General features: G+C 39.3%; 1 protein-coding gene across 1 annotated transcript in view; it reads right to left on the bottom strand.

Annotated features, from left to right (window-relative positions):
* The window catches only part of LOC129764537 (protein argonaute-2), a 64918-nt gene that overhangs the window by 13444 nt on the left and 28479 nt on the right, over nucleotides 1-22995 (bottom strand). Inside the window, exons 5-8 of the mRNA XM_055763721.1 lie at nucleotides 21219-21290; nucleotides 16008-16571; nucleotides 15852-15951; nucleotides 3069-4232 (exon numbers count right to left, since the gene is read on the bottom strand). Of these exons, the coding sequence (XP_055619696.1) occupies nucleotides 3069-4232; nucleotides 15852-15951; nucleotides 16008-16571; nucleotides 21219-21290 (1900 nt within the window). The remainder of the gene's footprint in view (nucleotides 1-3068; nucleotides 4233-15851; nucleotides 15952-16007; nucleotides 16572-21218; nucleotides 21291-22995) is intronic.

Consider the following 22995-nt stretch of genomic DNA (forward strand, 5'->3'; position numbering starts at 1 on the left):
TCATTAACTTTACCCAAACAGCAACACAATAATGTGAGATAAGTTACGTTTCTGAGTTCTTTATCATGCTTCGATATAAAGTACGATTCGATACAATGTACAATTTTGAAATGTATGTTATATCGAAATTACCCTATACGTATTTTGTTCAAGAATGAATCATGAAACAACCATTTTCAGCTGCGTCTACAAAAAAACGCAATTTTATTGGTGTAATGATGTAATTGTGAATTATAGAGGCTTCAAGCCTTCTCGGATGATTCGCTTCTTGCATTGAAAAAAAAACCAATTTGAAAAACTAAACTAAAGAACTCGGCCTTGAAAAATACTATTTAGGAAGCCTTGCTGCCGTGCGGTCGCTCGCTGGATGTCTGATAAATCATTAATGATTTATTTGTTATTTTATTCAATCGTTGATTCAATTTTCGAAATTTCAATTATTTTTTTCCGGGTTGAAAGTAAGACATTTTTCAACGTTGAGAGTTGTGTTCTCCGGTGGAATACTGAAGATAGAAATTTGTTTCTATACTATGGCTTTCACCTCTGACACCACTACACAATAGTTTCGGTTCGGATTTTCTGTTCTCGTTCGGCGTCTACTGAGATGCTTCGTTCTGCGTTGGAGATGTAATTTTGCTAAGGGATACTTTTTCCTCTCTCTATTATAGTGACTTTCAACACATTTCGGCTGGTTCGTCACTTTTACTTCCATTTTTGGAAGAATGTCGGGAGTGAAAATTGAACTCGTGATCTCTGCGTGAGACGTATGGAAGTTACTATTACGCCAGATTGCCTTCACTTCTAAGAGATACTGAGAAACAATTTGGATATTCAAGAAGATCAGTATTTCAGTTTCAGTGCAGCAAACAATCAACAGTATTTTTTTTCAGCCCGTGGCACCATGGTCTGAAAAAATTGTTTGTGGCCCCTATGAAAAAAAGATGGAGTACCGCTGTACTATACGCTTATCGCTTTTCATTGGTCGATTTGATAACTATTCTAAAGGTATCCCATCTATTGACGTTATAATGAAATATTGTGTGTGTGAACTAAAAGATAGGCCAGGCAAAAAACGTGTTTACGAAACGATATGTATTAAATACATGTAAAAATGTTATCAATTCAACAAAAAAAAACTAAAAGTATTGCCGAAAAATTGTTTCCAGATCGAGATACCGAATGTAGATCAAAATATAATACATTTATACCTCGATATAAGGCAACTTTTTTTTCTCGTTACGTTATATCGAGTTGCGCAAAAACTCATTTTCTATCACCCAGCAGTATTTATAAACCTTTCTTATGCCCATTTAAAATAATTTTCGTAGACAAACATGATCAATTTTAAGTAGAGGAAAAGATCTGAAAAAATTTAAGTGAAATTGGTATTAATTAGTGATGAAACGGATAGTAGTTTGACCGGATACCGGATAACATCGAGGCCTGGTAGCCGGATATCCGGCAGTCGGATATTGATTTTTATTTTCATTTGTGAATACGAAACTGGATCACACTGCATTTGAGCATGAGGCGAATAAAGGAATACATTTTAGAAGAAATAATCACATTTTACATAAAAATAATGAACTATGGATAAATTTCCCGTTTCCGTAGATATCCTTTAATAGAGATTCAAGTTTTCTACAAGTAATCTTCAACAGGGTTTTTTTCCTGATAAGGATTCAACTACTTAGGAGAAAATCTGAATTACTTAATTGTAACCTTTTTAGACCCGAGGATCGAGTCAGACTATTTAGGAGTTCTTGAAACGTAAACAGTCTTGCTGGCATATTTAATGGAGTACATAAAATATCTTGCGACGAATCTTCTGAGAGAAACAGTCTTCTAGGCCTGTAAATGAAACAAAAGAGACGAAACTGAAGAATCAAACCTCTTACACGAAACTCACGACACAACTTTCAGGACTATTTCAACTAAGTGGCAAATGAAAATAAGAGTAGCGTTCAGGAAAAAAATCCCGTTGCTAACGAAATCGACGAAATGTGAATCACGTTCGCGATCGATTCTGAATTTGGTGGTCATTAAAATCTAAGCAGTCAATCGAGGGCAAGGATTGCTAGAGTTTATCTTTCAGATCCCTGCAGTAGTATTACAGCGAAGACTGTTCTCTGAAGTTGGCCTGGTTTACGAAGCAAAGCGTAATCGGTTGTAATCATCAACTTCTGAAAATTTATTGTTTATTCATCATAATAATAACCACTGGGTAATTTTGAGTACTCTTCATAAATTAATATTATGAGTAAATATTAATTTAATTAAAAAAAATCTGGCATTTCAGTAATCAAACCTAATATTTAATTATGAATTAATGGTTTTGCTATGCTATGCTATGCTAGCTAGCTAATGAGTTATTTTGTTATGATTTATGCTGTTTTTTTATCTTTGCTTATTTTTGTCGGCCTATTTCCGCCACTTCAGTGTCAATCACCGACATCAGGGAGGCGACTACACCTGTTCCTAACTATCAGACTCAACAACTCATGAGCCGGGCCAACATCTTTTACTTTCCTTCCGAAAGAAGACGTAAACAGAGATTTTTCGCCTCAGAAAATCTCAACTACACCAGCTGGGAACCCAGAGCGATCGGATTGTGAGGCTGTTACGCTAACCACACAACCACTGGCGCCGCCCGTTATTTATGTTATGAGAAATCGTGGTTTTTTCCAACATCCATTATCCAGCCGCATAGCAAATATTGGCCGGATAGGCCGGATATTTATTTTATCTCTAGTATCAATGTTTGTTTTATAGTTTCTATGTTTGACTTATTTTATCTCCAAATGGAAATTCTTCTGAATTGTGTTATTGCAACATGCTCAAAGTTATACTAAAAGTTAAAAATATTCCATAATGATACCAAGTGGAAAGACCGCCCAAGAATATCAGGTTGAAGGCATATATATAATTTATACTTCAAAAACTATGTCTGTAATGTTTATTTTTACGTGTTAAAAAGTTACGTTATATCGAGGTTACCTTATATCGAGGTATGACTGTACTGTCGTAATTTGAGTTATTGAACATGTATCATTCGATGACATACATACCTTAAGCCAGATATTGCTAATTGTGCTCATATCGCCCCGTTTCCTAAAGAGTGTTTCCCCCTTTATACACTGTGTCAGCAGACCGGTAAAAAGTTCGGCCTTTTGCTTCACCTTCGCATACACATCGCCATCTCGGCCTGGAGCCGGAAGTATCACGATGACCAAATCCATTTGTTTCTTCTTCAAATCAGTCAAAATGTTGTCGAGGTCGCGAATGCAGGTTCTCATGTCTCGGGGCTCGGTAAAGTTGTCTCTCATCGAGAATGGCGATAGCAGGACACCCTGCTTCTGGGACATCTCGTAGATAGACCTTCCGAAACCCTCGATGGCATCGGGTTTTGTTCTGAAATCCAAATTCAAAACGGTCCACTTGAGCTGACGATTCGTAACGGCAGTGCTTGGCACGACGAAATTACAATTATCGGCCCGCCAGGTTCCTCTGAACGGTTTGATTCTCTTGTTATTACGGTAAACTATATCCGGTGGATCGATAATCCTGCCATCCACAACCTCGAATGCATTTCCTACATTCACACCGAATTCCTGGATAGTCGGTGCCTGATTGTAACCAATCTGGTTGAACAGGTTCATAATTTTCGCCTTTCTCGTAGCCGTGTCGGTGGCCGAGCGTCTGATGATCATCTGCGTGCACGAATCTGGATGCTTTTTGGTCAATGCTTGGCCACGAGGGACACTGCACAGTTCCATTGGCAGCATTATATTACGCACACGGCTTCCAACGTGCATAACCGGTAGATTCGGATATTGCAGACGTTTACCTTTCTTTTGGAAGTATTGTTCAATAGTTTGAACGGAGCCGTCCTCGAGCTTGAAGGTTTGCTGATTGGCTGGCTTCTTCAGCGAGTTATATTTGAATATTTTGTCCACACCATCCGGACCATTGTAGGACAATTCCATGCCCTTCAGATAATCGTGCACCTCTCTCTCCTGCCAATCGGCGAGCCTGTCTACGGTGTTCGATCTGGTTATGTTGCGAATAATATCAAGGATCTTACCACCCGATGGGAATGCCTTATGGGACACATCTATGTTCAGGAATGGTTTCGAGCCCAGTAGAGCCGATTGGAATAGCCCATACCATAGTTCGTGGTTTGCACCAATGTCTTCGGGCTTGTCGGGGACAGCATATATCGATTTCTTGAACTGCAATGAAAAAATCATAACAATGGATTAAAATATTTGAACTGCATGGAATGATGATATGCACAGCGTCCGTTAAACGGTGTTTATCACAGACAGACAGTAGTATGAATTATTCACGCAAATCGCTGATTACTGTAGAACTATCGTATCTTGGATTTGACCCCTCCCATCAAATTCTGCACAGTATCCTTCGTGTATTTCCTGGACGCTGCGACGTGATCAGGCCCGTCATTTACTTGCCAAAAAAGCATCTTTTGGACAAGTTTTCAAGTAGGACGACGTTTTTCATTTCTGTACCGGGATGTAACTTCAAAGTTTCGAAGACGAGAGCGTGTCCATTGGAGTGCAAGGTTTTGAACGCTAATAACACTTTGGCCGAGGACATAGTGAACGCGATGCAATGCGGGCACGGGCGCCGGCAAGCTCTTTAGTTCACGAATGCGGAAATCAAATGCAAACCTCCCTGACCTGACATAGTAAACGCGATGCGAACGCGATTCCAATGCGGCGAAACTCTGTGTGGAATGTTTTGCCGCGAACGAACGCAAGTGATGGTTGCCAGACGATTTCCATAAATATATTCACCATCAAACACATCGAACGAAAATAAAGATTGAGTTGTTAAATTATTATGTTCATTTATGTTTATGTACGATGCATTATATTACATTCTTCTAATTTACATAATGCATATTATGACAACCACCATATTTATTGCAATGAGTTATCACAAACAAGATATTACGTTAAGAACATTCCATTTACAATGTTCACATGAAAACGACCTTAAAGCACTTAAACACTTGAGAAACAGTAACCAAATGGCACTGAGAAAAAGTAACCAAATGGCACTGAGAAAAATGTTTCATGTTTCATGTACGTTCGGTTGAAGCTTTTTTGAAAAAAAAATTCACATGCATACAATTTATTACTAAATTAAATATCCCACAATTCAATTGTTTACAAAATGAAGACATGTTATCATATCTGGTACCTTTGTGCTGAGTTGTTTACATGTAGAATGGAGTGGATTGAAACATTAAAAAAACGCGCGATCTTAAGCGATCACTAATTCATAGCACGCGATGAGCTCCAATTAATCGCGTCGCATTGCATCGCACCGCACCGCGTTTACTATGTCCTCGGCCTTCGGCGATAGCAATAGCTGAAAACCTGCTTCGAAACATACTGTTGAGTTCACTATGAATATGAAGTGTCGGACAAAACATTACGAACATTACTGCTCAGACAAAAAAAGAAAGTGACAAAACATCGAGAAAAAATAATCCAATCAAGTGCGTCAATCTATTTGAAATTTTTAATTTGCATTGTTCGAAGAATTTTATAACATCTGTAGTTAAAACAATAGTCATTCATTAACACTAAACCTACCGATATTCTGTCCGACACTTCATATTCATAGTGAATTCAACAGTATGTTTCGAACATATGACTACCATGACCCATCTTTCAAATGTCATATACTTTGTAATGTAAAGCGAAACATATACTATTTAATACTGTAGCGTACCGCATACTTATCGATATTCCTAATGCGCTCGGTAAAATGAGCAAACCCATAAGCCGTTATGCGAATTAACGATGAAAAGTATCGGAAAATAAATAATAAATTAGGGTCATAACAATTAGTGATCTGGAAGCTAACACACGAATATTTATTCTCTAAATCTATATTCAAATTCCGAAGTGGGAAAATATAAAAAACACAATGTGGTAAGAATAAATATTGAAAAACACACTGATGTATTTTTTTAGAAAAGTAGTACAGGGTAACTTCGATATACGTTATATCGAAGCATAATAAAGAACTCTGCAACGTAGCTTATACTACTCTATTGTGTTGCTGTTTGAGTAAGGTTGATGAATAAAACCAATAAGAAAACGAAACCAACTTTTCTCATGATGTTTCCCTTCGTTCTGTTGATTGAAGTGTGATTCATTTAGAATCCGGAATCACAAAACAGTTGTATTTCGGGATTGGTTAAAGTTACAACACAAGCTTTAGTATCAAAATACAGATAATTTATTGTTCTTTCAGAAAAAAAATTTAAAAAATTATTTTTTTGGCCTTCGATAATGTGTACGTTATATCGAGGTAAAATGTACGTTATACCGAGTGACGTTATATCGAGGGTACGTTATAACGAGGGTACGTTATATCGAAGTTTCCTGTAAAGGTACATGACGATGCGATAATCTTGTTTATAAAGCCGTTTTGTCAAAATTTCAAAAGGGGTCATTTGACCCCGCCGTGGTAGGTTTGTGTTAAAAACGTGCGTTTTAAGCATACTTAACAGACAAAATGATGCGACAAAATTTAGGACCAGTTCCTCGTTCCGACTGTTTCGAGTATTGTTTCGATTGATTTAGAAGAAAATTGATCGTTTCTCGGTGGTGTTTTGTGTTTTTCGGATCCTGGTGAGTAATTATCATGCAAAAAAAAGTATGTGAGGTTTCAATTCTCGAAACATGGAAACACAGTGGATGGTCATCCGCACAATGCCCAAGACAGGCAGCAGCCAACGCGAAATCGCAGAGTACTTGAGTCAACCCAAAACCTTCGTGTTTAATGCCCTCCACGACCGCAAAAAAATCCGAAACGACTGGACGCCCAAGGAAAACGACCGCGAAGGATGACTCTTCCATAAAGCGAGCCTCCAAGAAAGATCCCTTCAAGGTATCCAAAAAGGTTCGGACGAACAGATCTGGTCCGTGAGTTCTTGGACAGTTTAGCGGCAGGTGGTGGAGCAGGGGCTAAGCGGTAAGAGCCCCCGGAAGGTCCAGATGCCGACGCCGAATCATCTGAAGGTGCGGTTGAAGTTCGTGAAAGACCACTTCGATTGGGTCAGACCGGAGAAGGAAAAGCAGTGGCAAAATATACTGTGGGAACATTATGGTGTGGGGGGTGCTTCTTCTGTTACGGGGTTGGTTCCCTGTACTGGGTAGAAAGATCATGGATCAGTACCTCTACGCCCAAATCTTAAGGGATGTTATGATGCCACACGCCGAGTGGGGTGCCCCTGAAATGGCAGTTCATGGAGGATAACGATTCGAAGTACAACGCCAAGACGTCAAAGAGTGGTTCCAGGACAACAAAGTCGACGTCATGGAGTGACCAGCGCTGTCACCGGACCTGAACCCTATAGAGAACCTATGGGAGATCATGAAAAGGTCGGTGTACACGGAGTTGTCGAAGAACAAGCAGCAACTGTGGGATAGTACCATAATAAAATCTGGTGACCGGAATAAATCGCCACAGTAAACAACTGCAACAGAAACAACCGCTTAGAAAAAGTGTAGTAGGCTAGAAATATTTGGCGCGGGAAAAACATCATGTGCCTCACATTTCTATTATAAATTTATTCTCTTGTTCTCGTTTTTCGAAATTTATTCTGAGGACAATGTAATGGGGACGAAGTCCCCATTTGGCGAGGATAAGGAATCGAGGCGGCCCATGCCGCCAAGATGACGCAATCCGAGTCCACCGCCGACCCGCCGTCGGAAGCGGCGGTGTCTCGCACGCAAACCTGGGATCCACTGATTGCCCGGTTAGTTTGAAACATAGGATACGATCCTTTAGCAATGTCCGACCGAGCTCTAGCGAGCGTCGGACGGTATACGTCTGCCCGGGGCGTTACGTTTGCCTGGGGCGATACGTTTGCCCGGTTAATTCTTGTTTTGAAATACAATACCGCGCCACAATATTTATAGCCTACTACACATTTTATAAGCGGTGGTTTCTGTTGCAGTCGTTTTCTGTGGCGATTTATTCCGGGAACCATAAAATCTGTGTTTTTGGTCTCAAAAAATCTTTTTATCTATGTTTTTTCTCAAAAAATTTGTATCGAAATCTGTATTAACCGTTTGTCTGCTCTCAGCCACCACAACAAAGAAGTATACTAATTATATATTTTATGCGACAATGTCTTTAATGTCTTGTGAACTTGTTCACGAACCAAAACGGTGCTACTATGAATAATAGATAACGGTACTCAGCATAAACAAAAGTAGTCATCCATGCTTGAGAAAAGGATTAATGAAAACTCCATATATTGCGGCACTCTGAAGATGTAAAGAGCATTGTTCTGTATGTTCCAATAGAACTTGAGCTTGAGCTTAGGTTGACTGTACAATTCGTAGCTGCTCGCCGTGATTGACCTGAACCAACCAAATTGCACAAAAAACACAGAGTGACGCTTGGGACTAACAAATCATTCTCGTTGTGCAATTTTCGGTGATTCGAGCTTTAAATGGTCAATAACGACGCCGGCCACGTCCTTACAATCACCAGGGGAAGGGAAGGAATGTTAGTATAATATTCGCCGCCCGAAGGTCAGAAGGGTCGCCTCTATAGCGTGGTTCCCTAGCGTTTATCATAGAAGGGATAGTTGTTAGTGGGTATGGTTAAGAAAAATCAGGATTCACTGCGGTAAGTGATGTGATTTTGTAAATGCGAACAATTGACTTCCGACAAAACAAAAATCCGAAAATCTCATGTGTTACAACACGTGGCAGAGATTATCTTTAGGTATCCTGAGAAGGAAAACCTGTAAAACTGATAAATTTTATATAATATATTACATTAATATATTCTAGTATTCATCGTATGTACTTTTCATGGCGTTGGCGTAGATTCAATAGTGGGAAACCTGACAAGATAACCGAGAAAACTCCTCCAAGGCCAACCGATCCGGCGATATGTTCCGTTAATCATCACAACTACTCTGAGCCTGATCACGAACATCACCTTATGATGAAAACGAGATGAAGTGTATATAACCATGCATATAAATCATCTCGCCCTCACCGCGAAACGACGCTCGTAATGAGGCACTCTCCAATGAAAACGATAATATTCATATTAATATCTTACAAAAACATATACACACACATTAGAAAAACTATTTCAAGTTAATTAAAAAATGTTCATGCCCTAGCCAAAACCGAGAGCCAAGGATAAATAGAAAATTCAATCAAAATATCATTCTCAACACAACAAAAATTCAATGGAAATAAAAATTTAAAAACGCTTGAGTAGTTTCCTCGTACCGAGCAATGCAATCTTCATTCGAATATTTGTTCAGTTTTAAACACTTATAATAACATGCAGTTCAGTAACTAATGCCAGTTTGAAAGGCCCGATTAGCAAAAAAAAACCGCGAATACAAAATCTCAGAAGTAAGTGACAAAAATGAGTGTAAATTATAGATTGTCTTCTGCGGTTTTGACAACGAGCTGCTATTCTCAATAACGCCTCTTCTCTCTCTCTCTCTCTCTCTCTCACGCTGGGGAGAAAGTATCTCTATCTATGATGCTAGCACCGCGAGCAACGTCTGCATTCGTATTGGAGAACAGAGCCCGACAAACATCAGCGAAAAAAATTAAATGAAAGTTAACAAGAACTTGTCTGTGTTGCTTAACGATGCCTCAATGGGACCGCTTCTTTTGTCGGTGATTATACCACTACAACTGAATACCGCTCCGAAATTTACGGATTATTACAAACACACACATTCTCTCTATGTACTATAGAGCGAGAGAAGGAAATACGACACAAGCAAAAAGGAGCATTAAATTCAACCTCTCACGAACCGAACCAAACCGAATTCAATTAAATTGAAGGTTTTCACCAACACATACGCGGATGAGCTAACTGGGTTGACTGGGCTATGGCTTCTTTCCCTACACAATTTGGTTTCGAAAACTTCGGATCTCAATAAATCTTTGTTTTTCGAAAGTCTTTCTTTTTTTGGCTTGAATCCAACTTTCTAAAAGAACGTCTATCTGAAAACGAAATCAATTGCGCACCTCCCTCTCTAGCTCACTACCTAGCACAAGATTAACGGAGCGATCGAAACACACGTTGTGATCCCCGATAATCGTTCGATTAATCGAATACTTCCTACGGAAATCGATTATTAATCAAACGAATACTGCGCAACCAATAATCGAAGCGAACGAATAATTTACGTCGATTAATCGATCCAAAAAAAACAAACGGCCGCTGCAGTTTTATCCTGAAAATCAAGGGATCTTTGACGATCCCCTAAACTCGTAAGCGAAACTCAATTCAGTCAATGCGAGTTGAGCTTCGTTTACGAGTTCAGGAGAGCGTACAAGATAATAATTGATTATCAGGCGGAATGAACACTTCTTTGATTCAAAATGGCTTTCTAGCAAATGAGAAATATTAGTCTAACTAATTATTTGTCTCAGTGTGACGATTAATCGATTAATCGATTATTTGATTCGAATCGTATCGAATAACAAACTGCTGAAAAGTATTCGATTAGCTGATGAACGATTAATATAAAAAATCGGGGATCACTAAACACACGTCTGTACGCTGTGACTGCCCGAATCGCTTCCTCCTGATGTAGTACAGGTATGCCAGGTTTGAAGACATTTCTTCATTTTGAAGACATTTGACCTACTTTGAAGACATTTGATTTGTGAAGACATTTTGAAGACAATATGAAATATGTGAAGACATTTCAGTATGATAGCATATGTGGGTTTTTGAGTGATATTATTTCCATGAAATTCTAACTATTGGCCGAAAATATCGTCAAAAGAAGTAGGGCTTTGTCTTTTGTTCGCTTTTTTATCATTGTCACTTGTTGACTTTTGTACTTAGTAATCAACGGAGACTTTTGTCTCGGGGTTATTAACTTGCTGTTTTCAAACTTTTTCAAGCAGAAAATCCACATGCATATAGAATGAATTAAACAACAAAGCGGCTTTTACTTCAAATTCTAGAGAACTTCCAGCGGTCTGAATGCATATTGCCCCTAGAAACATTAGTTCATTTGCGCTCAAAATTCGAATGATTGTGACATTGTATTTTTTTTTATTATTTTGGGCCTATATTATACAATAGATTAACCTTCTTTCAATCGGCCACTTCACACATCGACGGTTTTCCGGTTAAATATCGTTTCAATAATTAGTTTTGGATATGGTTCGAGTTACAACCAAAACTTCAACGCTAAAATGAACAATGGATTATCATTACTAAACTCATAAAATTTAGTTCGCAGTTACGCAATATATTCTATGTTCACATTTATCGAAATAAACATCAAAACCTAAAATTAAATAATTAAAAAAAAATGCGCTGTATAACAATACCAATTTAATTAAACATTGAATTAGCTATTAAACTTTGCTCAAAAGTTATGAATTTTAGATTCATCCGATACGATTGTGAAGACATTTGAAGACATTTTTCCGTACCATGTGAAGAAATTTGAAGACATTTTTTCGTACCATGCGAAGACATTTTAAAAAATCACCTGGTGGAATCCATGGCGAACCGGGTGGGTGAAGTGACACGTAACAAAGGTTACACGATCAAGTTCTAACCCTAGAGGCTTTTCACGGTATGAATTTTCTTGTTTTTATGTTTTTACCATGTTTTGTTTTAAATCGGTCTTAATTTTTGTCGCGTCGTTTTAGTTGTTAAGTATACCTAGAACGGATTTTTTAATAAATGACTATTGTTTCAACTACAAATGTTATAAATTTCTTCGAACAATGCAAATAAATTATTATAAATGGATTGAAGTTCTGGGTTTTCCTCATTTTTTCTCAAAGTTTTGTCACTTTCTTTTTTTTTTTGCTTGAGCAGTGGTCTTACTGTCCTGTCCGACACTGTAGCTAACTTCTTGAAATATGATTTGAGTCGATTTCACAGCGGTTTACTTATAATGCATGATGGGTCGACAGGCTAGCCTCTTTCAGTTTTTCTGTTCTGCTTTCGTATGGAATGCTAATTGTTTGCTTTCACTAGGTGTTTCTGTGATGCAATCCAAGAGCATCAGTTTCTATTCTGCGTTCTCATGGAGTGGTTATGAAAAATCTCGTGTATTATTTTCACGAGAACAAAAATTAATCATGTATCAAACATCTTCAATTGCTTTTAAAGGGTGTGTCACATCAAATTGCATCACGGAAAAAACGGTGTAGAAATTCGCCCAGTAGACCGATCCTTTTGAAAATGTTAGACAGTAAAATAAAAACTATTAAACAACTTTTGGCATTTTCTTGTCACTTTCTTTTTTTTTTTGCTTGAGCAGTGGTCTTACTGTCCTGTCCGACACTGTAGCTAACTTCTTGAAATATGATTTGAGTCGATTTCACAGCGGTTTACTTATAATGCATGATGGGTCGACAGGCTAGCCTCTTTCAGTTTTTCTGTTCTGCTTTCGTATGGAATGCTAATTGTTTGCTTTCACTAGGTGTTTCTGTGATGCAATCCAAGAGCATCAGTTTCTATTCTGCGTTCTCATGGAGTGGTTATGAAAAATCTCGTGTATTATTTTCACGAGAACAAAAATGAATCATGTATCAAACATCTTCAATTGCTTTTAAAGGGTGTGTCACATCAAATTGCATCACGGAAAAAACGGTGTAGAAATTCGCCCAGTAGAACGATCCTTTTGAAAATGTTAGACAGTAAAATAAAAACTATTAAACAACTTTTGGCATTTTCTTTTTATTCATACTTCGAGCCCAAGTCCGTATGCTCGCACCTTCCTCTTTACCCCGTCCATAAGGTTCTGTACAACGTCAGGTTGTAGTTTTTTTTGAACAGAAATCTATTTTCTCTTGAAGTCCGCCTCCGATTTGACAACTTTTGGGTTCTTCCGGAGGGCCTGCTTCATAATCGCCCAATATTTCTCAATTGGGCGAAGCTCCGGCGCGTTGGGCGGGTTCATTTCCTTTGGCACGAAGGTGACCCCGTTGGCTTCGTACCACTCCAACACGTCCTTTGAATAGTGGCACGAAGCGAGATCCGGCCAGAAGATGGTCGGGCCCTCGTGCTGCTTCAATAGTGGTAGTAAGCGCTTCTGTAGGCACTCCTTAAGGTAAACCTGCCCGTTTACCGTGCCGGTCATCACGAAGGGGGCGCTCCGCTTTCCGCAAGAGCAGATCGCTTGCCACACCATGTACTTTTTGGCAAACTTGGATAGTTTCTGCTTGCGAATCTCCTCCGGAACGCTGAATTTGTCCTCTGCGGAGAAGAACAACAGGCCCGGCAGCTGACGAAAGTCCGTATTGACGTAGGTTTCGTCGTCCATTACCAGGCAATGCGGCTTCGTCAGCATTTCGGTGTACAGCTTCCGGGCTCGCGTCTTCCCCACCATGTTTTGCCTTTCGTCGCGGTTAGGAGCCTTCTGAACCTTGTATGTACGCAGGCCCTCCCGCTGCTTGGTCCGCTGGATGAATGAACTTGACAAATTCAGCTTATTGGCGACATCCCGGACCGAACTTCTCGGATCACGTCTAAACTGCTTAACTACGCGCTTGTGATCTTTTTCACTGACGGAGCATCCATTTTTGCCGTTCTTCACCTTCCGGTCGATGGTTAGGTTCTCGAAGTATCGTTTTAGTACTCTGCTGACCGTGGATTGGACGATTCCCAGCATCTTACCGATGTCCCGATGTGACAACTCCGGATTCTCGGAATGAGTGCACAGGATTAATTCACGACGCTCTTTTTTGTTCGACATTTTTCCAAATTTACGAAAAATTGACAGTGAAGCATGGCCAACGTGATCTATACACTCTTATCTGATTATAAGCGAAAGCTGAAGATATAATTCCTAAAAATTAAATTTCTACAGCGTTTTTTCCGTGATGCAATTTGATGTGACACACCCTTTACAAAGCCACTCAACCCCATCGTTTCTTCTCAGGACCACCAACATGTTCGAAAGAGTTGAATTTAATGATAATAACAATTCCATACTTATACTCATCCACCAACACACTAAAAAAACTTCTAGCAATCCTTCAAAATATTCATTCATTGAGAATTGATTCAGATGCAGTTTCACACAAATGATTACCGAGCCAGCGGTACTCCTAAGTCTACCTTGCGATTATATCACAGATATATTCCACTTCGTGTAAGTCATCATCACAGAAGAATGACTGATCAGATTTGCATCGTGTATATATCGTTGAATTTTTTTTCGCCCAAATTAGAAAGATAGAAAAAATCGAAAAAATGACTGCATCTTATATATAAAACAGGGTTTTTCCACCGCAGCAGTCGTATCCGTACTCGACACACTCTCTCCAACTGACTTAGCGTAAAACTGAGGCCCCGGCAGCGTTCTGGAGTTCTCTTTGCCATATGTCTCATCGTCCATCAAAATGCAGTGGTTGGGACTATCCAGAATAAAGCTTATAAAGCTTCGTTTTAGCACGATGTTGCTGTTCTAGAGTTTCTGCTTTTTCATGGTTCCGAATTATGTCCATTCTCAATACGCTGAATCATTTTGATGTTCGCACCAAAGCCTTGGTATTATTCCGATATTGCTTCATTTCACTGAACTCGTGTAAATGAGTGTCGGGGTACGACCGTCTATGCGGATGGTAGTTGCTTAACGTACTGGGTATTGGGTGTCTCTCTTTCGAAGCCCGTGTTGGTTTGTTTAAATAATCACGAGTGTAATGTTGTACTGCATATATTAAAGCGCAAAATGAATTGTTGAAATAAGTGAACCCACCTAGTCAAGACGCTTATTGCTTAACTAAGGAACCACTCTTGTTTTTTTCTTTTCATGTCCTATTCCTACCATCCTGCACCTGTTCCTACGACACGTATCTCCCATCGTTTGCTACAACGTACCTCCACCTAATCTTGAGCTGGTCTATACGTCTCAGGTCTATACCCCTAGCAAAGAATGAATTTGACAAGCTGCTGAAATACTCCGTAAGGAAGTCCATGACCTCTTTCTTTCTTTCTTTGTTTTTAAGAGGCTTTAAACTTTGAAGTTCATTCGCCTCTACCATGACCTCCTTTGACCTCCTTTGAATCTTCGTACTTATAGTCCATAGATCTGAGTGAGTGATAATCTGTTTGGCTTGGATCGGGCGAGTACAGCGGATGCTCTAATACCTCAAATCCTGGAATTAGCGCCTTCGCTATTACCTCCTGTGTTCTATGCGGGGGCACATTATCGTGCAACAAAGGTATGGATTTCCTAGCAGCTGAGACATGGGATCTGTCTAAATACTTTGGCCTCTCTGCTAAGCTGCTCCTGATATCGAAACCAATCGACTGTCTCGCGTGCATCCAATAACATCCATTGGATCACGCCATCACTGTTCCAAAATACGCATAACATGAAGGAACGGTAATTGCCGAACTTTTTCGGTATGAGTCAGGTCGAAATTTTCGACTAATCACTGCTTACCAGAGTGCAAAGCAAGTTATCACGCTCGCTTCTCTCTAGCATAACATGAGACAGCTAAACCCGTCTTTTTAATATCATCGCGCCTGTCTTAAATGGTTGCGAAATACGTAACCAAGTGGATGAAGCGTTATAGTCGTAGTAGTTGAACACCAAAATTTTTTAGCCTAAGACCTCGTTGTTGACACAATATTTTCGAGAATCGTTCCGCATGTGAAATGGAACTTTTTTCCAACGAGAAGGATATAGCCCATTCGAGCGGGTTCAATCGTCAATTAAAAGTGCTTGCTTGGAATAACCGATGTTTCATAATGAGAAGAAAATTCACCGAATTCACTTTCTAAAATGACAAGCCCTGGCTGCCAGTCACTTTGTTAATAACCGAACTCACCTTCACGAATCTTGGATTGTTTTCGTACGCAGTCCGCAACACAACATCCAAACATTGGATGGCGGCCATCGGCTTAGCGAGATTTCCATTGTTCATATAACTGTAAATACAACGAATGTCGGGTTAAACATAACAGCAGCATTTCGACAATCCCACCTTTTAAGACAACTCAAGTCCACGACAGCGGCCAGCTTCATTACGACGGTAAATTTGCGATCCCGACCATCTTCGCGCACCGTAACTTCCTTCTGGTACTGGTCATCTTTCAATTTCCGGGCGGTGTAAGCGTTTTTGTTACCGTCAAAGGCGAACTTATTGCTCGGAAGCACATCGGCAGAGAATTTCGCGAATGCACCTCGCTGCCATTTGCGGGACGCAGCCGGCTTGATGTCGACATCGTAGTGATACGCGTTCGAAATCAATCTGTCTAGCAGCATTTGGATGTAGTTAACCTCTACCGTAATGGGCTTTCCGACTTTGCCAAATGCGTTGGCGCGCACAAGGACCGGCAGCAAATTAGAGGTACGTAGTTTCTCTTTATCAATCTTCATCCGATTGAAGTCTTCATCCACACGCTGTAGGGCGGCTGCATGCGTGGATGGTGAGGACGAATGGGATGATTGAGATGATGGTGTTCCTTCGCGGGTACTTGGTTGTGTCGTTTGAACATCCGATGCTTCCTCCTGCTGTTGTTGTTGCTGCTTCAGTTGTTGTCTTTGCCTGTAACGAGAATTGAGTTATATTTATGTTTTTTTTTAACTTTTTCGTACACCAAATTGAAAAATATTACAAGGAGCAAGACAAATTTGTTTTAATTCCAAAGCTCTGGGAGCTAGTATTTGAAGTTTTTTTTTGTGGAGCAGCGAAGCATCTGAAGGCAGTAGAGGAGGATTAAAAAAGAAACCCACACTTGAGAATGAGTTCTTCAAGTAGAGAAGTCTTGCGAATTCCGGGAAACATATATATTAGAGTGGCAGCGAAAATGGTCATGCCAAATTTCAAAAACCGACCATGTACATTTTGTTTATTGGCCAAAAAAATTATCTGTGTTTCAGCTCGATCGGACATAATTTAGGGGTGCCTCAAAGCGCTCAAAGTTTTGATTTTTTGATCCTCGTAAATCTTCCAAGGGGGGGATAACCATTATTCGTGAACTCGAAAAATCGTTGTCTTCGTTCCACGTGTCCTATGATGTTCTCCGCTACGCTGTTTATGGCTGTTTTAATAATGCTTCAAAAGTTCTCAAGTGTTTTTTTGTTTCCTTCAACAGTCCTCAAGAGGAGCTTCGTTAATTTGAACACATTCTCTTCACAGATTCAAATGACTCGGGTCGAAGGTTGTGCTGGCTAGTGACCAAATCAACAAGTCAACAAAAGGTTGGTTGTGCCGGCCAGTGACAATTCTATACAAGCTGACGATTGTACCGGCCAACAATCATTCTACCCTGAATCCCTCAAGTCAAAAGAGACGCACTACGCTGGATAAGGGGTACAAACTATGGGAGCGTTGCTGATTAATGGCCAGCTGCATCCCAATAGGAAGTACCTCATGTCGGCTTCACATACAGTGTAGAGTGATTGTAAAATTGCAATTATGAAAAACTCATTGTAATACTAACCTCGAATAATCGGTTACACATTACTAACGCCAAATGAGCCTTAATATATATTTTGGAAAAAAAACTGCGTTCACTAATAATGATTTTTGAGAACACAGGGATGCAGCTCAGGAAGATTTCCTTCAACTATCAATAAATTCTAGCTACAATTCCGACAGAGTTGGGTGAAACCGAAGATCAAACAGACTCAGAAGTTCCGATTAAGACCCTCGGATTTATCTGGGAATCCTTATTCGATTCCCTCTTTTACAAACCGCCAAAATTTCCTCTTCCCCCCTCCTTTTGGTGATTTTTCGGTTTTCTAAAATTTTAACTTTGACGGTTGTGCGACACTAGTAAATGAAGTCCCATTGAGCTGATATTTTGCAGAGGGGAGTTTTGACGTAGGATTACGTCTTTCGGGAACATATTGGAGTACAAATTGTAAAACGAATATCGATCGCATCGTGAAAAATGTCCAATTTCAAACGCTAATTGCTCAGTCATTTCATGACGGATTGAAGAGATTTTTACATCAACACATTGCGGCACTCTATAAAAATTTTTCACCTTGAATAAAATAATTTATATCATGAAATTAACTATCGAACAATTGAAAAATCTCAACCCCTATCCAAACGGTACTGATAGGTCGAAATTGACGTCATTTCTTTTTCGCCTGCTTCGCTTCTTTCGTTCCCCGATATGTCAAATATTTGCATGGCGAGCGAGTGGCGGGCGCCTATTTTTCACATACCAACTGATATAAAAGGACGGTAGCATTTTTGGATTTCTCATTCTCGTTCAACGCTCAGATCGGCAAACACCTGGGCTTCTAGTGTAAAGTGCTCTACAAATCAACCAACACCGTACGGTGCGGCAAAGGAGAGGAAGCTATCGGCAACCAACGATGGATGCGGTGCGGTGGTGGTGCCAATCAAACCCTCGCAAATCGACGCACAGAAGCCGACGGCGCCAAAGTCATGGAAAGCATCAGCGAATCCGTAAAAGCTACCGCTCCCAAAACTAAACGGCTACATCCGACTGAAACGCAGCAGATTCCGTACAACCCATTGAACCATTGCAGTCCTTCTCAGGACTATCAGTTTGTTTTGAAACAAAAGAGTTTATTTTACTGTTTTCCACTTACCACAAAAACTATATAAAACCGATCAAAAATACTGTTTATTTTTACATTTTCTACTAACAACTAACATGTAACGTATCACGTCAAAAACATACGTTTCATCAACCACCTTTTTTAATGGATTTGGCAAAAGAAGCGAAGGACATATGCATGCATGTATATAACGGAACGCTCCAGTCATACACAGCCCGTAGGGACGAATGGTCTTTGGGTTAAAGTCCCTTCAAAAACAAGAACGAACGATACACAGCCCGTATCAGACAAATGCATGAAGGAATTCTATAAAATAATATTTTTGTGGTACCTTTGCACCAACTACACGGGCGAGTAGCACCATAGTTGCAAAAAATGTCGAAGTTCGTGACATCTGGTAGCAATATTTTTCTTCTTTTGAATTATAGAGACTTTAAACTTTACGTTCATTCGTCTCTAGCCCTGAGAAGGGCCCTTGCGAAGAAAACTAGTTCTTACTCTTTCTCGACCTACCTTTAGAAAGACATTTTCATTGTCGCTCAGCACTAAGCAAACGAGTCTGCTTTCGGCGGCACCAAGCGACGCCATGAGCAATATTCATTTAGGGAGGCAGATTAATCTCCTATCGAACTAGCAGGCCCGAAGGCAGTTTTGAATTGATAAAATTTATATGTATTTATTTTTTGACGTAGGATTACGTCTTTCGGGAACATATTGGGGTACACATCGTGAAAATTGTCCAATTTCAAACGCTTATTGCTCAGTCATTTCATGATCGATTGATGAGATTTTTGCGTCAATCAATTTCGGCACTCCATAACAATTTTTTACATTGAATCAAATAATATATGTCATGAAACTAACTATCGAATAATTGGAAAATCTCAACCCCTATCCTAACGGAAATACGGCTCATGTACTTATAATTATTGGTCAGTTATTTTTTGATGGATTTACGAGATATTTGCATCAATCGATCTGAGCACTCCATAACAATTCATCACATTTTATAAAATAATATATCATATGAAACTAACTAGCCAACAATCAAAAAATCTCCAAACGGAAATACCTCGTTCTGATCGGTCGAAATTGAAGATACGGAGAAATCGGTACATCAAAGTAGAGGGAACTTTTGTTCCCACCAAAGTGTATTCCCTAACAGAGATTTCTAATCCAAGGTGTCTAGGGGAAATCATCATGTAAATACCCTCGTGGTCGATAGTTTAACTAACGATGCGCTCAAATGGATAGTGCTCATTGTAACTAGCGTGGACAGTGCTGATTGCATACGTGCTGGCGAATAAGTAGGGAACGATGAATGAGTGTTTTTTTATTTTCGTTCCAATAAGAATCTTTCGATGGATTAATTAAAGAATGATATTTCAATGAATAGAACTTATGTTCGATAAAATTTAAATTTGGAACTTTTATGTTGGTTGCTTCGTGAAATTTCATATCAATGTCCGATATCAATTTCCAATTGGAATTCGCAGTGAGGTATGTAGCATCGTGTTCCGTTGGCTTCAAAGCGAAAATGGAAATGGGTTGAGTAAACACTCAGAAAGTAAAAATTATAAGTGAAATTGCCTTTTCCATTTCATATATAATTTTTCTATAATAAAATAACACTTTTTATTCTGATGAGAAAACTTGATAATTGTGTTCGATAATGATAATTGTCTTATATAACATTGATGAGTTTTTTTTCTTTATTTCATCCATAAATAACACAGGAGCCAGCTCGTCCAGGGCCACAGAGGGCGGCTTTCATCATATCTCATTCCACTCAGGCATCTTCTATCGTGATACCATCAAATGACTAATCACCATCTTTTTATCATTATCAATCGGTTATGGACATTGGTGGAGTGAACAAACAATTCCTAACAACCAGACAAAACTTTCCAGGGCCACCAAATCACTATCGAAGAGTTTAACAATGTAATTCTTCAAACATATACAAAATTAGCATGTAACCGATAAATTGACGGAATCCTACGTAAACTATGCGGTCGTGTCTCGGACACAACCCTCCTGTGACTTTTTCGTGGGAATCAACATTTCAATCAATCAAGTCCCGTTTGAAAATTCAAAGGTCACGTTTTCCCATACATCCATTAACATTGGCACTCTAACGACCAGTGATGCCCGTAAAACAAAAATTCCGCCACATTAGAAAAAAAAGGCTTCAAGATATAACTATTTCCGTACGATTAACATCAAAACGTTCAACATTTTTTGTAAATGCAGGTGCAACTCGATAAATTATCCGAGAGGAACGCGTGTTTTCAGCAGGTCGAAAGATGCATGCATTGATGCTAGTCGTTATGCCTAACTCACCACAGCAATAAAAACCTCAACGGACTATCGATTTGCCAGGACTGAAGATGAACCAACGATTCGATCCAGAGTTACAATGACGTGGTCTTTGAATAATCACCCTCAACCGATTGCTAGTTGGACTAAGAAGCTTCAAGAGCTTGTGGGGACATGGATTAAATTATTGTTAACTGTTTCACAAGTGGAAACGCGTTGAGCAACAGAGGGCGGTAACCCCAAAAAAGCCTAAGACCCAGGTTGTACGAAGAACCCTGCCCTTCCTTAGAACGAGAACCGAGAACGAAATGATAAAATATGTACAACTTACTTGAAAGATAGTTTTCCTTGTTGTGGCTGTTGCTGCTGCTGTTGTTGTTGCTGCTGTGGCTGCTGCTTTTGTCTAGAATTATTTAAAAAAACATCCATGAGAAATCATAAACACAATAACATATTGCACAATCATAAACACAACATATTGCGAAATGGTTACAGTAAACAGTCCCAGACTGACGAAAATCGACAGTCTGGGACTGGGCCTGAGTGGCAATGAAAGTATGAAAAAAAAAATCTTCGAATTTAACTCTTCGTGGTCGTTTGTCTGCTCTCAGCCACCATACCTTTTTTACCGTTCTGGTCGTTTGTCTGCTCTCAACCACCACAGCAAGAAACCATGCTAATCTTATATTTTACTCAACCAAGTATCAGTTTATGCTATTCCTAAGCGAAACTTGATGTCGAGTGAACCTGTTCACGAATCAATACGGTGCTCTTATGGATAATAGATAACGGTACACAAGACAACGCACAGTTCGCACATAAAAAAAATAAAAAAAATAAATTTATGTCACTACTACAAACAAACATATGCTAGAGAGAAGCAGAGAAATACAAATATCGCCGGCGTGAAGTGTTTTCGTTTGCACGCCACACGTCAAAACCACTCTCACGACACGTCAGCCTGGTGTGAACACATCGGTAAGAACACACATGATTAATCGTAAGCGTCACACGCCCCGCCCAAGCCACGCTGACGCCCCGCTGCGAAACTTGATGTTATCTATTATCCATGAGAACAAGCCTAATTGCATCGATGGTAAAAATGTATGTGTTTTCATTCAACAGATAATAAAAATAAAATCATGTATTGAGAATACTTATATAATTTACTCTTGGAGACTGTTTCCAAAGTTTCAAATTCAAATTATTAAATATAATTATTATGAAATATAATTTTTATATAAAGACATCACATTAAAATACATTGTTAAATTAATATATTGTTAACATATAGTTCACAAAAAATTATAGGAGGTTTTGTGTCCAAGATACGACCGCATTGTTGACGTAGAACTACACTGTTATTTTATATAAGTCGCTTGTTCATACCTTCGGATATTATTCTATAATGTTGTGAAATTTTAGAAACAACTGCTTCGTAGAATAATCTCTGAAATGAATTTTTCATTGTATTTCATCAGTTTTTTTTTTCCAAAATATATATTTTTATCAAGGCTCATATGGCGTTAGCCTTTGTAGAATCAGTTGACGATAATTGATTGATGATTCATTCATGCCCTCGCAAAACAATATACTAGATGATCGTATGTCGCAATTTATTTCACACCTTGAACGCTATTCCGGTGGCCTTTTTCGCAATTGAAATAGACTCGATTATATACATGTTGCACCAGCACCAGCACCATTATTCCACATCTCATAATTACATCAATATATCTTTGGCAACGCATGGAAACAACAACAATGACAACACTTGCAAGTATCAAATATCATGCTACATGTTATTTAGTATTGCCTCAAAGGAATCGCACCTCTAGGCATCGTTCGTACAACGTAAACCAAGCGCCAAACAAGCGTTCGCCATAGCATGCATACAGAGCCATACATTGGTGGCTTGAAACTACTAGGAATATAAATACTTCTCATCATTTTACGCTATTCTCAAAAGAAACGCTTCTGTTAATATTACTGGCATCGAAAAAAGTTGCATTACTTTCTCATGCTCGAGAGAAGCGCAGCTGTCACCCTTAGTGGAGGAAGTTTTGCTACTGGCAAGCGAAACCTAATCACATGCAAAATTCCAGAAC

The sequence above is a fragment of the Toxorhynchites rutilus genome, chromosome 2 (genome assembly GCF_029784135.1).
Source record: "Toxorhynchites rutilus septentrionalis strain SRP chromosome 2, ASM2978413v1, whole genome shotgun sequence".
NCBI classification, from domain to species: Eukaryota; Metazoa; Arthropoda; class Insecta; order Diptera; family Culicidae; genus Toxorhynchites; species Toxorhynchites rutilus.